This window comes from Panthera leo, chromosome C1 (assembly GCF_018350215.1).
Source record: "Panthera leo isolate Ple1 chromosome C1, P.leo_Ple1_pat1.1, whole genome shotgun sequence".
NCBI classification, from domain to species: Eukaryota; Metazoa; Chordata; class Mammalia; order Carnivora; family Felidae; genus Panthera; species Panthera leo.
In genome coordinates this window covers 173,035,318-173,053,161 of record NC_056686.1, presented here as the reverse complement: position 1 = coordinate 173,053,161, position 17,844 = coordinate 173,035,318, and the positions used below count along the sequence as shown (strand labels likewise).

Genomic DNA, 17,844 nt, shown 5'->3' with positions numbered 1-17,844 from the left:
TTACATCACAAAACATGACAAAGATGTAACATAATTTTCAAAATCAGTGTATTGTTTACATATGAAGCTAGAAAAACTAATACCTGGAAAGTAAGAGATATAACTAAAAACAACACATTTATATTATTCTTATTTGGTTAAATTGAGGGTATAATCTAATACCTTCTGATCACTTTACAAGTACTATCTACACCTTACTCTGTTAAAATACCTGCCTTAAAAAAGTGCTGTGGAAATATTTCACATTAATAGAGGCTGAGACATGAAAACCGAATGTAATATTTGACCCTAAACCGGAGTGACAAAAAAAAAAAAAAAGGCGCCAGTGGACAAAATTGGAATTTGGATGGTAAGTTATCCTATCAACATTAAATTGGCTGAACTGTGTTGCGGCCACTTAATATCCCAAATCTTAGGAAGTGCATGCTTAAGTATTTAGAGGTAAAAGGCCACGATGCATGTAACTTACCTTCAAATGGTTCAGAAAAAAAGTATGCATACCCAGAGCACAAATACACATATAGTAAAGCAAATGGAATAAAATGTTATCAATAGCTAAATTTGAGTAGAGGGTATACAGGAGTTGTCTCTTATCCTTGCAACTTTTCTATATTTTGAAATTATTTCTGCATTTGAAGTTATTTTCAAATATAAAGTTAAAAATATACATGTGCTTTAATTATGCTGAAACCCAAATTTCTTATAACTGCAAACATGTACACTAAGTAAAATGTCTGTCTGAGCCTCTCTAAGGTTTTGTACATTCCTGAAGTTTCTAATTTCTCCTGCTCCCTTTTTATCACAAACACACACAAACCTAACACATTTTCATTGTACAAACTGAACACCTTTCTGATCAAATCCTGGAAGAAAAAATATCAATGTTTTATGGAAGTTGAGAAGTGAGGATGTGTATCTTCCAAGGAAGGATTTATCATCTGCAGAAACACCCCTCCTTTCCTGCTTAGCTTTTCAATGGGTCAACTCTTAGGACACTGAGGTAGTAAAAGGAAGCTATCTGAGAACTCAAGAGAGCCCACAGTATTCTCATGGAGATATAGACAGTATCTCCCAGATAAATGAGTGCTCACCATTGCTTGGTAAAATGCAAAGGAGTGGCATATGGACATGTTCACACTAATCTATTTCATATATTCTGGAGGAAATTACAATTTGTAATGGGGTTTGAAGAAGACAGTATGAAGTAGGAATTGGTCAAAACACAACCTTAACAAGAAGGTGCTGCTGAAGAGGGACTGTTTTTACTAAGGTCCCAGCAGCATAACGTGTACCCTTTCTCTATGGTAAATGGTTCCTATTTACTTTTTATCCTTCTGCACACCATGCCACATGCACCCATCCTGCCAGGCAGAGCAAACTTGCAACTCAAAATTCTATTAAATCTATTAGATTTCAAGAGTAAGATTCTGGTAATTTCCTCAGTAAATTAATCACACCCTGGTTTAATTTTTTTTCCAAATATTTTCTTTAATATTTTTGAAATAAGGTAACTTCTGAGGGGCGCCTGGGTGGCTCAGTCCATTAGCAGACTTTGGCTCAGGTTGTGATCTCACGGTGAGTTCAAGCCCCACATTGGGCTGTGTGCGGACAGCTCAGAGCCTGGAGCCTGATTTGGATTCTCTTTCTCTCTCTCTTTCTGTTCCCTCTCCCACTTGTACTCTCTCTCAATCTCTCTCTCTGTGCCCCTCCTCCTGTCAAAAATAAACATTAAAAAAAAAGATAGCTTCTGAAAATGAACTTTCACAAACAATTTCTTTTTACCATGACTCTTATTGGACTCTTACTTTGAGGATTTTCTGCCTTTACCAATCAGTCATTACTATTATGCTTTAGTCTTAAACATTGATTCCCCAATACAAAAAAATAATTTTTTTGTCATCGATAGAGGTTTTATATAACATGCAGTAAAAGAGTGCAAAATGTGGGGGTTCCCCTAAGAACTAGTTAAGGAAGATGGCAGGGGGGTAAAGGTCATGCTGGAACTGTCATTCTCAGGGTTGGTAAAGCAGAACTAGAGGTCATAGTTTAAATCAGACTCCAAATAAAGCTTCCTGTATTCTGGCCCATGGGATATGCAAGTGGGGTAAATCCTGCCTGCTATGGAAAGACCTTACCCACTCTCAGGCCCTTCCCACTCAGGGATGGAAGTGCCTGCAAATTAGAGAGTCCCAAAGTTCAAACCTTTTCCTAATTTCACTGACCACTAAAGCTCAGTGAGAGATGTGATTTGGAAAGAAGCTCAGAATCTCAGTGCAGTCTTTCGGAAACTCAAATGTTCCTACTGGGGCCAGGATGCTAAAATAGTAGAGAATGATTCCCACTATACAAACCCCCATATTGTTGTTTGACAGTGAAATAAGAATCAGTTAAGATCAACTTACAGCAGTACTAATCATCCTTGAGCAATTTAGACTTTTCTCCAAGTTACAACTAACATGAATTCATCAGTGAAGAACTACAGTAACATAATTAAAGTGATTATCACTAAGTTTTTACCTACAAGTTGAGAAGAAGTGTTGTACTTACCAGCTAATTTTCCAGTAATTAAAACAGTGTCTTCAAATAGCCATATATTTGCTTGGCTTTGCGGGAACAGCGAAAGTGTAACTGATGAATATACTGTGAAATATAGAACAATTAAAATATTTTATTAAACGTGGGGAAAAACTAGGTTAAATATAGTCTGTTCCAGCAGGCCCTAAAAAGTGGGAAGCGGGGGGGGGACTGTGGAAAAAAAGGAAAAATAAATGTAAAATACGATGAAGGGGGAAAAAAGAGTATCACAGTAAAGTCAGGGGGGAAAAGGTCAGGCATCACTATTTTACTAATCCTTTCTATTTCCAATAGTTTGTACCAAAATTGCTAATGATGTTCTATAACCCCAGACATGTATTGTCAGATTAAATGCTTGAATAATCCTCTGTTTTCTCTATACAATTGTTACTTGTTATTTCCTTATGATTAAAATAAATAAATAAAACTTTGGCTCCACAATTCAAGGTTCTCTAAGATAGAGACTACATGCACTGATGTTTTTTTCACTTCCTGCATAAGGGCACAACTCTCTTCACCACAGAGTATGGTTTGCCAGCTCTAAGTTGGCAGAAGAGGAAACAGTTTAATGCATTACAGAACAAATTATCCACAGTCATTGGTAGCAATGCAGGATGAGGCCAAATCTGCCTACAAGAGTAGGTACCTTAAATAACGGGTGGGATCAGTAAGTGCAGATGGCCTGAAAGATAACAAAATTATTTCAAGATCAGAAGTGTGTGGGGGAGGGGAGACCATTTTATAAGCAAGAAAAGATCAAATAAACTTACTAAAAATGAGTTCTCATTTGATAGCTCTCTTCTATTCGATACAAGCACTTAAAAGAAATAACAAAATCCTAAATCACTTAGGACAGGATAAAATACATTTGCATGGAAATATGTTTTAAGATATTTCAAAGAGCTGTAAAGACTGATAAGAGGATAAAACACAAAAATATATGAATGGGTATAAAATGAAATACACCATTTTCCTACAATAGGAAAAGAAATACCAAACAAAAGTACAATTTCAATTCAGAATACATTGATAGCTAGACTAATTAGTGGCTTTATGAAATTAGAAAGTGTCAGGGTAGTAGCTTGGACCTTGAGATGATTATAAGTAGAGCACTTTCCCACATTTGGATACTTTGTTAAAAGGGGGGGCAGCCCTCACAACTGAAGGTTATTAAACCCGAGGAGAATCTTTTGAACTTCACGAAAACTTATATGTGGATTTCCTTTCACTTAAAAAAAAGGTTTCTCATTATAAAAGGGATGAATATCCACTCTAGAAAAGTTGAGAAATACAGAAAAAAAGAATAAAGTGATAGCCCTCCCAATCCCATGACAAAGACAATCACTACCAATATTTCAGTATATTCTTCCTGGCTTTTTCCTGTGATTTTTTTTAAAATAGGGAGTACAGGGGCGCCTGGGTGGCTCAGCCGGTTAAGCGGCTGACTTCGGCTCAGGTCACAATCTCTCGGTCCGTGAGTTTGAGCCCCGCGTCAGGCTCTGTGCTGACCGCTCAGAGCCTGGAGCCTGTTTCAGATTCTGTGTCTCCCTCTCTCTCTGACCCTCCCCCATTCATGCTCTGTCTCTCTCTGTCTCAAAAATAAATAAACGTTAAGAAAACTAAAATAAAATAGGGAGCACAATATTATATGTGGAATATTTTTACCCTGTTTTTTTCATTTAAGATAAAATAAGCATTTCCATCCCTCATTAGAAACTCTTCCTAACATTGTCAAGGTCACTTATGTCCTTTCTTGAAATATCAAGACTTAACCACTGTACTAGTATCACATATTTAGTTTTCATTTTTACCATTATTGCAAAAAATAACATTTGAATCAACATTCTTATGTACAAAGATCTGTCAACTTTAGTTATTTATATATCTATTTTTAGGATGGACTCTTAGCAGTGGAATACTGGGTCAAAGGTGAAGATTTTGAAGACTTTTGACACACATATTTCAAAATTGCTAACCAGATAATTTTGCTGACTTGTACACCCACCAACCATGTTCGAGAAAGCTCACTATACCTCACTCTCTCAGTACTATGTTCACTTTTAAAAAACTTAGTTCTAAGGTGAAAAATCTAAGAAATGTGTATGTCTTTGGTACAGCAAATCTGAGACTATCAGGAAAATAGAACAGTTTGTCACATCTAGTAATCTTTTTGTTTTTCTGGTTTTGAAAAATTCCAGGTAAGGATTTTGCCCATTTACCTTATTTAGTTAGGACCTGAATGTTTTCTAACTAATTTGTATGAATTATTTACATATTGAGGCTATTACTCTTTATTGTCTAATATTTTCCTATTTTTAGACATTTTTTGAAATATAATTGATGTATGACTTATTAACTGCAGGTGTCAACATCATGATTCAATATTTATATATATTGCAAAATGATTACCACAGTAAGTCTGGTGAATATCCACCACCTTACATACATTTTTCCCCCTGTGATAAGAACTTTTAAGATATACTCTCTTAGCAACTTTCAAATATAGAATACAGTATTATTACCTATAGTCACATGCTGTATAATACCTTTGTTAAAAATAGTGCAATCTACCTTTTACGACATCTTTCATTGCTTTTAGGTTTAAACAGACCTTCCTTATAAAAAAAAATCATTTTTGGGGCACCTGGGTGGCTCAGTCAAACGTCTGACTTCAGCTCAGGTCATGATCTCACAGCTTGTGGGTTCGAGCCCCATGTCAGGCTCTGTGCTGACAGCTCAGAGCCTGGAGCCTGCTTTGGATTCTGTGTATCCCTCTCTCTCTTCCCCTCCCCCCCCCACACACTGTCTCTCTCTCTCTCAAAAATAAACATTAAAAAATTTTTTTAATCATTTTTATTTTCTTATGTATTTAACATAATTTGATTTTCCACATTTGAACTCTATGAGCAATATATCTGGAATATGAATCCAAAATATCCTAATACTACTTTTTTTCAGCCTTTTCTTAATGATTTATACTGGTACCTTATCATAGATTACATTTTCTTATACATGCTACTTAGTATCTAATTTGTATCACAGTATTACAAAATTTTAATTGTGTGGCTACATATTATTTTAGTTATATGAAATGGCAAATCACCTCTAGTAAATCTTCTTTTAAAATGATTTCCAGGTTTTTATTCTCCAAGAATTATTTTGCCCAGTTTTTTAATGCATTAAATCTATAAATTAGGAAGAAGTGAAATCTTTACAATATTCAGGCTTTCTAAAGAAATACAATGCATTCCATTTATCCAGGGTTTTAGTTTTTTCTTTTTTAAGGTCAATCAGTAACATTTGTAGTTCTGTTTTCCCCAATATATGGTTATTTCACACTTTTTGTAGGTTTCCTGCATATTTTGTTTGTCCTTGTTTTGAATAATGTTGTTTCATTATTTTTCATAACTGGTCACTACTTCTGGTATATAAGAATATGTATTGACTTGTACCAATGCTAATTCTATACTTAGTAGTTCTGTCAAATTCCATTAATTCCATTAATTTTGAGATTTTTAAGATTCATGCTTTGTAATTTTCCAGGGATATGATAACCGGAAATAGTAATGTCTTTGATTCTTTCTTATACTTATCCTCCTTTTTGGTCTGTTGATATATTTTTGCTCTGATAAGAATCTATAATGTAAAATAATATGGACATCTGTGTTCTGTTTCTTATTTTCATAGGATCACCTCTACTATTTTATAGTCAGGTATGAATTCGAGATATTTACCATGTTAAGGATATCTTTATGGTCCTAGTTTTTAAAGAGCTTGTTCTTAGTTGGGCATGGATGGTCAACTTGTAACATGCATTTCAGAAAATTATTGATGCTGATACTTCTAAAGTGTTCCACTAATATGATATGTAAAATTGACAGAGTGACACATTTCACATCCTTATAATCCTGCAAAGAAGAAAAATCCTACTTGGTCTTAACAGAATGCTATATTTAAACAATGGTGAAACTCTTTTGTATTATTCTGTTTAGGATTTTTGTATTTAGAGTTATAAGTAAGATTGGTCTATAAAGGAGTACATGTGTATATGAGAGAGAGCACATATGAAGGCATTTAATTTTTCATTACCTTTGTTAGATCTCATAATCAAGGCTGCACTGGTTTTATAAGATGATTTGGAGTATCTTTTTTTAAAAAGCCTTTTGCGGGGGCACTTGGGTGACTCAGCCAGTTGGGCGTCTGACAGGCTCAGGTCACAATCTTACAGTTCATAGGTTCAGGCCCTGCATCGGGCTCTGTGCTGACAACTCATAGCCCGGAGCCTGTTTCAGATTCTGTGTCTCCCTCTCTCTGCCCCTCGCTGCTCACACCCTGACTCTCTCAAAACTAAACATTAAAAAAATTTTAAATAGCCTTTGAATCAAGCTATTTTTATTCAGAACATTTATCCATGGTTATGGTCTACCTCATCTAAAATCAATATAGTCATTTATATTATCACAAAATTATTAGATTTTTTAAGATTATTGCTTTGATACAGAACATTTGATTTTTTAAAGATTTTATATATTTTTTTCTTATCTTTTATTTCCTTATTTGTTTAGATTACAGATGCATGTATAATTTATTTTGAAGAATTAGCATTTTGTCAATTCTCTCTACATTTTCTAATTAATGTCCATCTACTTTCATCTTTATTTCCTTTTTCCCATCTTTTAGTTTCTTTCATTATTTTTCTAATTCTAATTTAATTAATAAGTGTGCTTCATCTCCGTCTTCTAAAAAAAACTAAAGTGGGGCGCCTTGGTGGCTCAGTCGGTTAAGCGGCCGACTTCGGCTCAGGTCATGATTTTGTGGTCCGTGAGTTCGAGCCCCGCGTCGGGCTCTGTGCTGACAGCTCAGAGCCTGGAGCCTGCTTCGGATTCTGTGTCTCCCTCTCTCTGACCCTCCCCTGTTCATGCTCTGTCTCAAAAATAAATAAACGTTAAAAAAAATTTTTTTATAAAAAAAACTAAAGTATATAAGACCAAGAATTCACCTCAGACTTTTATATCCCTAGTCAGATTTTTGAGTCATGATTTTATTAAATCTCATTCACATGAGTCCTTATTTATCTAATTCATTTTTCATTTTCTTTCTCATTCTAAACTTGAATAAGAGTTCAAGAATTCAAATGTTTCCAGTATGAAACCAAATTAAGTATCTAAATTCTAATAACCATCACACACAAAAAAAAGATTGATTACCCAAGTATCATCCTTCCAATGAGACTTGCATTCTAGTATCTTCTATGGCTTGTACTTCTCAATATCCAATTAGTCACACTAAGTCTTATCCACTTATTTTTTTTCCTCAGATTTATTGAGCTATACCTGATATAACTGTAATTTTAAGGTTTATATGATGATTGGCACAGTAATTACCAATTCTTCCTTCAGTATGCCTCTTATATTTACCTCCTCCCTTTCATTCCCTCGCTTACATCAGACTGTTACTGTCCACCAGGAGCACAACCACAGCTTTGTAGCAAGGCTCCCTGAATCCATTCTAGCCCTGTTTTTGGCCTAAACATCATACACTGTTAAGTAAATTCAGTTTCCAAACAACTTACAGTTATTGTACTCAAGAATCTGCACTGCCTTATGATTCACATAAATCTAAACTTTTTGCCTCTGCTTTCAAGAATGTCCTTGCACCATCTGGCCCACCCTGCTCCTCACTAATCCTCTGGGCATGCCAAGCCTCTCACCGCCACCTGCAGACAAGCTCTGTACCAGAGCAGAGCTCTTGCTCAGGACTCTTTCAAGCCTCTGTGAGGAAAAGAAAAAAAAAAAGACTTTCATGTTTTCTTCCAACTGGCACTCCTTTCTAACCTCTCTGTATTGACTTCACATGGGTTGTCTCATTGTCAGTTTACCAGAACAAGAGATTCCCAAAGCAGGAAAAAAAAAAAAAAGTCATGTACATTTAAGTAAAGGCTTTTACACTGTTGTTAAGTGCTTACTTGGCATTTTTCCAGTCTTCCAAGGCAGAGGTGTCAACACGTAGCCATCCTTGTAAGCAACAATGGTTAAGCTGAGCCCTAATTTATAGGGTACTTTTATCAACACTGCTCCATTGTTCTTAGTTACTGTGGAATTTGTTTTCGTGTAGTTTACAAACACTTCTACAACTGCTTGACTCAGGTACTGACGACTGATGATGTCATTCACCTGTACTTTCAGCATAAATACAGACGCTGGAAGAGAAAGAAGCCAGAAATAACAGCATGTCAGATCCTAGGGTGCATATGTCACTATACCTTAAAATGTCATTCAAGACATCTGAATAACCGTACAAAACTGATAAAATCTGGAAATGCATATGTATGGATGCATTGACACAGGGGGAGAAACATTCCAACAAATTCATTATTCTTTCTAATACTGAATAAATTTTTATTATTAATAAGGCACAGTGTTATTATCCCAATTTTTTTTATGCCAGTAAAAAGGAGAAGAAAATGAAGCAGTGAATAAGGGGAAGACAGAGGTTCTGTCTTCAGAAAAACCCATTTTCACTTGGCCTCACTAATTCTAATGCTATCAAGTAACTAATTCAAAATATAGTCAAAGTTCCTAGAATAAAATGCAATCTCACTAAACCTTAGTGCATGACTAGCTCCTTTATTTTGTTCCATTGTCTGGAAAGCATGGGATGTGTTTCAGTTCCAAATTACCAAATATCAAAATAAAATCTTTAAAATACCAAGAAGTATATTATCTGTTAAATATGTAAGAAAGCACAGTAAGATAATAAATTGAGGAAAATAAGAATTAACTGGTTTCTAACTTAAACCTACAGCTTTATAGATCTTTGACAATATGTTCATGGATATACCAATGTTAATGTCTCATAAACAAAACTTGTATCACCATGGAAATGCCTTTGTAAAGCCTGTATCACAACTTTACCACCTTTGCCAAAGATGCCTTCTCTTCCACTATTAATGGGCTTTGGAGTCAGTCGACGCCCATCTCTGCCGTTCCCTAGATGTGTGACTTTGGGGAAGTTACCTCTCAAAGTCCATTTGCTCATCTGTAAAATTAGAATAGTAACTACTTTGAGGTAATAAAATGAAATAATGCAAATAATGTGTTCAGCACAGAGGTTAGCTATCACTTAATATCATTAATAATAAAAATTATTTCTCCACAGTTGGAGACCATTTCACAAACATTAGAGTCATCTGTAAGAAATAACTCATGAGGACTGATGTTGCGGGTATACATTTGCAAAAACCCATTTCACTCCAAATATTTTTTCACAAGAATAGCACGTCAGGTAAAAAATCCTTGTCACCATTGCCTGAGCTGCAATATTACTACCAAACTATTCTTACACCTTATATACTCTAACTTTGTTAAAAATAAACTAGATTTTAAATTGCTTTTGGACCATAACAAAGACATTTTAAATACAAATCGAACTACTGCAGTAATCACCCAGTCCTAGAAAAGATGCAATCTAGCAGGCTAGAAAAGAGCTCTGATCCTTTCAAGACTCTAAAATTCAAGTTAAATGTTATTCAAACACTATTATCTATTTAGACACAAAGATTTTTTAGTATATTTCCTCTTCTGTATGATAATAAAATGTTAATAATATATGGAATAATAATTATAACCACAAGAACTAAAATGTGTTGAGGGTTAATGAGTCAGGCATTGTGTTCATTTTTAAGTGCATCATTCCATTTACTCTTCAAAATCCTAATTACAGAGACATTATTGTTTCCTTCATCATATATATTGGTAACTGTGGGCTAGGTTTGTAAATCATCCATGGCCAACCCTCAGTAGATGGAAGTAACAGGACACAAACTTGGGACCATCTCTCCTCAAAATGTGTGCTCTTAAGCCACTGCATTACAACTGCCTGATTTAACTCTTTTCTTTTTAAGTTTATTTATTAAGTGTGAGAGAGAGCACAAGCAGGGGAGGTGCCGAGAGAGAGGGGGGGAGACAGACAGAGAGAGATTCCCAAGCAGGCTCTGCACAGCAGTGCAGTGTGGAGCCTGATGCAGGGCTCGAACTCACAAAGCTAGAGATCATGAGCCAAAACCAAGAGTCCGATGCTTAACCGACTGAGCCACCCAGGCACCCTGCCTGATTCAACTCTTAAAAGCAATCCTAACCCCAGTTTAGAGTGAAGAGATGGGAAGAATGAATTGGGAAAAAGGAAAGAAAAGGGAGGATTATATTCTGGATAGCTATACCTTAAAATGAGGTTCCATTAGTCTGTCTAAAAAGCTGTTAATTTCCAGGACAACAATCTCTATACATTCAAATGTATATATGGAGAATAGAAAACAAAGCAAAATATATATTACTGATATTTATCCATACCTATGCCCTCTCAGCATTTTTAATAATAGGCAGCTTTGTGGGAGGTTAAATTATTTGTGACTAGTCATTACTATCATTGCTTTTAATAAATTCAGGAGCATCAGGTACTAAAAGGTCAACGAAGCCTTGGTTTTTAGCACCTACTGTTCCTCAAATTATTTATTTTCCCATCATTTTATAAGTTCAGCGCATTACTCTAAAATTAAAAAAAAAATCATGTAACATTTAAAATCAAAATATGAAGAAGGGCTGTGGATAAACACATGTTCCTAATGCCAAGCCTTGAATGTATATTATCACAAAAATCTCAATATACTTTTATAAAATATGTGATATCAAGTCTACTTTACCAATGAAAAAATGAGAATTCAGGTAAGTAATGTGAACTGCTCCAATTCTCGCTCATTTTAAGAGGTCTTGTTAGCTGAAACACGTCCCTGTGAATGACTGCAAAGCCATCTTTACACCATGTAACAGGGAGTCTTGGGATCATGCTACTAAAATTAATTCAAGGAATATATTGTTGCAATTACTGAGAAATGCTTATATAACATGAACTAAAAAGAAAAAAAGGCGGGGGGGGGGGGGCGTCTGAGTGGCTCAGTCGGTTAAGCGTCCAACTCTTGGCTTCCATCCAGGTCATGATCTCATGACTCATGAATTCATGCCCTGCATCAGGCTCTGTGCTGACAGTGCAAAGCCTGCTTGGGATTCTCTGTCTCCTTCCCTTTCTGCCTCTCCCCCACTTGCACTCTCTTGGTCTCAAAAATCAATCAATCAATATTAAAAAAAAAAAAAAAAAAGGAAAAGGAAAAAAGGGAGCTCCCCAACAGACACACACATTAAACCATGGCCTTAAACTCATATGGGAAATATAACTCTTGTATAAAAAACAAGTAAGACATGTGACATGATGGCCTCCTAAACTAAACGTCCTTGAACAGGTCCACCTAGAATAAAAGCTATGTGTAGAAGACAAATAGTTGCCCCATTCAAAATAATTTCTCCAACTGCCCAGCTCCTAATCCCCTAGATGAAATTTACTGAGCCGCTGGCACAAAGTACCTCACTAACGGGGGCCAGAAAGATTCTGTCAGGACCTCAAAATGTGGCTGAAGATACACAGAAGCAAATGGTTGCGGAAGCTGAAACATCTTAGAAAGTCTAGGAGCACCTACCCACTGAGCTTTCCAAAGTCTCCCTGCCCTTTGTCCTTCCAGAGGTGGGTTGTACAGCTCCTCCTGCTGATCTGTGAGCTGTAGCATCATCCCTCCCCAGAGGCCCTTTATTCCTTGTAGCCAGAGGCAGATTCTGTTGCTTCCAAAGCAAGCACCTTGGATGATATAGGATACAACTGTAAACGCAGCATGTGTTATTTAATGGGCAACTCTATCTTTCGTAAGAGAAGGTACAGGAAGGAAGGATAATGTTATGTACCAAAAACAGGATAAAGCATATAAGAGGGAGACTGCACATAACTAAAAGGGAATTAAGATTCGCTAATAAAATTTAATAATGGGTCTTATTCAAATCAAATGTACCCACAATGGCTCCTTCAACAGCATCTTCAGGAGTAGGAATTCTGATTAATTCCTTTGCCATAATGATTAATTTCAGAAATTCTGAGAGTCTTTGATTTATAGACAAACTCCAGTGTGTAGTAAGATCTTAAGTGAAATTCATAAAAAAACCAAACCTGTGTCTTCTGTCTCCTCCTGTAAAAGGACAGTTGTCAAAATAAGACACACTAAAGGCTCCTGACATTCTGAGGCTGGATTTGATTCTTAATGTTTTCCAAAACATTTTTTAATCCAGAATGGATGGTTTTATTTTTCCACATGTAATAATTATGTTAAAGAATAAATTTGATGAGAAAATGATTATCAAGTTCAGGAAAAAAATGATTTGCAAAGGTCAAATATTGCCGATCAAAATCAGTGTTCCTCTGAAGAGATCCCGTATTTCTGCTCCTTAGATCTATTAGACTCAGGACATAATGTAGCCCTGACCAGCAGGGTCCTCTCTAGCTTAATTTGGAAAAAAAACTAATGCTATTTATGACATGCACATACACACACACACACACACACACACACACACACACACACACACACCAAGCTGAGTGCGAGAAACTTTATCCGTGTTGTCCAATTTCATCCTGATACAAATCTGCAAGACTTTCCCCCCATTTTAAGGCAAGGAATCTAAGGCTAGAATTGCACAATTAAGGCAGGATTCACAGACAGTTTCATCTGATTCCGAGTTCTATGCATTCTACTCCCCACATCTCTTCTTGAAAACCAGTAGGGATTTGGTTTTTACCATATTCAGTAGCTTACTTGTTTCCTTCCAACTAGTGCAGAGAAGAAAGTGCAGAGAAGAATTTGCTGGTCCTATGAGTCTTTCACCCCATCCCTAGGCTGGGTTTGTGTGGCCCCAGCATAAGCAACAGCAAAAATAGCATTAAAAAAAAAAAAACAAAAAGTCTCAGCTGGAAGCCTGCTTGCTGCTATTAAAGGGGCATAAACAATTCTTTCTCCTACAAATAAAAGGACAAGAATAAAGAATTGCCTGCCCAAGACTTAAATAGGACACTTCTGATTTCCATGGTGTTAACATTTTGATTAAGCAAACAGGGCTGGCAACCAGATGTTATAGATGTATATATAATCTCCATAACAATCCCCCTACTAATTATCCAACAAAAATACTTTGGCATTTAAATGGGACAGATTCCGCGATTAAACATATAATTTTCAACCACAGGTGCTTTTGTCTCCATAATCTATCCACTCTTCTCCGTTGCATTTTTCAGCTTTTCATGCACTTATTATTTTCTCTGTCACTTAATTATAATCATTATGTCTTGCCCACATAATCTTCTTTTCAATATGTCACGATTAGTTTAAAAATGGTTCAATATCAAATGATTTCAACTGCACCCTTAGAAAACATATAATCTAGATGTTGAGAGAAACAAGTAAAAATAAAATACACATCAATGAGCACAGTCCTAAGGTTGCTGGGGAAAAAATTAACTATCATATAATTAAAAGCATTGTTAAGTAATGAGAATAACTAAAATTCAAAAGAGTACTCTATACATAAAGAAGTGCTCTTGAAAAAGCATATTAGAACCAACACTATATTATGATTTTGCTATAAGATATAGATGAGTGAGTCAGTCTAATAGGGGTTTTAGAAAAATAAAGCTAGCTATTTGTTTGGGTGACATCTAGAGCTTGAAGTGGGTGAGCTGATAAATTATAACCCCACTTCTTTTCAAAAGAACTTGACATCATCTTATTATGTTGTTACCATTATGTAGGTTACAACTGTATCCATAGAGTTGTACCTTATTTTCAGATTTCTACTGTACAAAAACTAGCCCCCTTCTTTTCTATTTCAAACATCTACAATAATTTCATTTAATATGCAACATTTTTCTCTCTATGAATGTAATGCTAAAAACACAGTAGGTTTATAAAGCTTTTATAAATAGATCACAGATCAAATTTTAAGTATAAGATACTCTGACAATAAAATAAATGTTAAAACTTTACTGAGGTTTAAGCATTCAGATGAGAACTAGACTAAAAATGAAGAGCACAAAAATATAGTGGAATAAAATGGTTGGGAACAATTAGAAATATTCACCTACATAAATTCATCAAATGTTTATTGACTGCTCACTTTGGGCCAGATCTGCAGTAGCTAGGTATTAGGGATAAAAACATTAAGAAACAGTCTTGCCTTGAGGATTAATTTAGAATCTATGTAGATGACAATCTGTATGATAAGTATCCACCTCAAAGAGATACCTTCATTCCCAGGTTCACTGCATTATTCACAACAGCCAAGATATGGAAACAACCTAAATGCACATCACTGCATAAATGGATAAAGAAAATGTGGTATATACATACAGTGGGCTACTACTCAACCTGAAAGAAAGAAGGAAATCCTGCCATTTGCAACAATATGGATGGACCTGGAAGACATTATGCTAAGTGAAATAAGCCAGACACATAAAGACAAATGTTATGATCTCACTTATGTGTGGAATCCAGAGTAATCAAACTCATAGAAGCAGAGAATAGAATGGTGATTGCCACGGGGTGAGTGGAGGGAGAGGTGATGGTCAAAGTGTACTAAGCTTCAATTATAAGATAAATAAGTTCTGAAGATCTATACAGCATAGCGCCTATTGCTAATAATATGTATTATATATTTAAAAATTGCTAAAAGGGTAAATCTTTAAGTGCTTACCACAAAAAAAATTCATTGTTAATAGGGATGGGAGGAAACTTTGCAAGGTGATGAGTACATCTATGGTCTTGATGCCTTGATGGTGATGATGGTTTCATGAGTAGAACTCCAAACTCATGGAGTATATATACATTAAATATGTACAACTTTTTACATGTCAATCATACATTGATAAAGTAGTTTTAAAAAGTATCGAAAACTGTGGATTTAGTATTTACTTTAGAATCAGTTCACACTATCATTTTTTGATGATGGTTTCATGAGTATAACTCCAAACTCATGGAGTATATACACATTAAATATGTACAACTTTTTACATGTCAATCATACATTGATAAAGTAGTTTTAAAAAGTATCGAAAACTGTGGATTTAGTATTTACTTTAGAATCAGTTCACACTATCATTTTTTGAACAGGGAGAATGTTGATATTTTGAGTTCAGATCTCTAAAGGGCCTGCCCATTCATTCTTGCTTGTTTTCCATAATCTGACTTTTTGGTCCATTATAATAGAGACTTTGTGGTGAGAACCCAAAAGATGACAAACTTCTGGCTATGACCCAAATCAGGCTTTATTTGTACTTTGCCATTTTCATACAAGATATCCAGTCACAGAAATTTTAATTTAGCGCTAACTATATAAATATCTTAAAATGTACACAGAAAACATCTGGCCCCAAATTCCAATGTCTGGGTATTTGAAACCTTTAGTAGAGACGTAACAATCATGATTTCACTAAAAAGAATATAAATTAATTCCCAACTCTTTAGCCTGGCATTCAAAATCTAAGATCTGGCCATCACCTTCCTTTCGAGCCTTATCTAATTAGGGGTTGACAAATGACAGCCTACAGGCCAACTCTGACCCACCACTTACTACTGTAAATAAAGTTTTCTTGGAATACTGCCACAGTATTCATTTATGTATTGCCTACAGCTGCTTTCGCTACAACAGCTGAGTTGATAGTTGCACCAGAGGCCATATGGCCTAAAATGATCTATCTGGCACATTACAGAAAAACTTTGCAGACCTCTGCTCTACTGTCACATAAATGGGTCAAGGGTCACTATCCAAGACCAACCCACTTTCTTGCTACATTATTCATTTCTTTCTTTCTACTGAAAAGTCTCCCTTTTTTTTTTCCATCTCTCCCTGCCAAAATCCTACTCCATTCTTTAACATTTAGCTCAAACACCCCCTCTTCAAATAAATTTACTCTTATTTCAGTCAGATGGGAACTTCTCTTCTGTACCTGCTAGTCTAATGGCACATGATATATTCTGGCCTTTGCTTTGCTTTCTGTTTATTTGTCTTCTCTGTGAGAATAAGTTTCTCCACAATCAATGCATTTCAAACTCAGCCTTGTGTTTTGCTGGAGTTTAGTAAGGGATTTAGAATATGTATTCTGAATGGAATAAAGGTCAGGAGGAAAAGTGGGGAGAAGGAGAGTAGGAGAAAGAGGAGAAATAAAGGAAGAGAGGTAGAGGGAGGAGGACACAGAAGATCAAAAGTGGCCAAACACCAGGGAAAGAATGATAACTGTAGAATTTCCACAGAGGCCACCTGAAGTTACAGCCAGCTTTCTAACCCCACTATTTGGTAAAATTTTGAGTTTAATCTCAGTTACCCAGTGAGAAATATATTATTGCAACGATCACAGCAACAAATAAATATTAAGATTCCTTTTCCTTTTCCTTTTGGAAACTAATATTTTTCCTTCTTTTTCAAAAGAATATTTGACTGGGAAATTTTGACTAGAGAATAATATAGAAGTAGCAAAACTTGCTTAATAAATATAATGCAACTGTATTACAGCAAAGATTAAAATTAAAATTTTTACTTCTGTTACAGAATAATACCAACATAGTTTGACAACTCTTTCTCCCAGGGTACCAGCACAATTTCCCTATTTGAGTTGGAAGGAGGGTTGAAAGTTCAGCAAAAAAGCAAGGACAACAAAGAAGCTCGTAAAGAGAAAGGAGCATATGATTCCACATTCTGTAATGCAGAGTGGAAAGGGCTGCAACAGTTTACGCTTTCTGGCATTTCAAATGTGGACACATAGCCTTCTTTTAAAGGAACAAAAGGGTGCTGAATTAAAAAAAAAACAAAACTCGCTAAAATAAAAAAGTCTCCTTTTCACTGATTGCTTAAGTACCAGATTAGATCCAAAATTCTAACTGGCTCTGGAGTTTAACAAACAAACAAAAATCTGTTCCTGTTTGAAACAGAAACAAATTTATTTGCAGTAAATTAATATTACAGAGGAAATGTCAAATCTAAAAAGAAATCAAAGAGTTAGATTAAGAACATTATCTCCAAAGGTGAAACATGCTATAAAGCAAATAAAATACATATTTTCTTCATTTCAATCAGGGGCTTCAATGAGTATGATTCACCAAAACTAATGAAAAGAATGACATAAAAAGAATCCTTATAATTTAAGAATAAGCACATTGCAGACGACTCAATAGGGAACAAATGAGAGGGCTGGGCCATTAGCACTTGGACTCTGTTCCTTCTTATCATGCAAAAGACCTTTTCCTCAAGGCAAATAAGTCAGTCTGACTCCAGCTCCTAAAACATACTGTCCAACTCACTCCACAGGTATTTCTCATCCTGACTTTGATCTTTTCTTCCCAATTTTTCATCC

The 17,844-nt window shown here is 35.5% G+C and overlaps 1 protein-coding gene across 1 annotated transcript in view; it reads right to left on the bottom strand.

The window, feature by feature from the left end:
- Window positions 1-17,844, bottom strand: part of FAM171B (family with sequence similarity 171 member B) — a 36,319-nt gene that overhangs the window by 16,213 nt on the left and 2,262 nt on the right. Inside the window, exons 2-4 of the mRNA XM_042948674.1 lie at window positions 9,489-9,612; window positions 8,540-8,773; window positions 2,548-2,640 (exon numbers count right to left, since the gene is read on the bottom strand). Coding sequence (XP_042804608.1) covers window positions 2,548-2,640; window positions 8,540-8,773; window positions 9,489-9,612 — 451 coding nt within the window. The remainder of the gene's footprint in view (window positions 1-2,547; window positions 2,641-8,539; window positions 8,774-9,488; window positions 9,613-17,844) is intronic.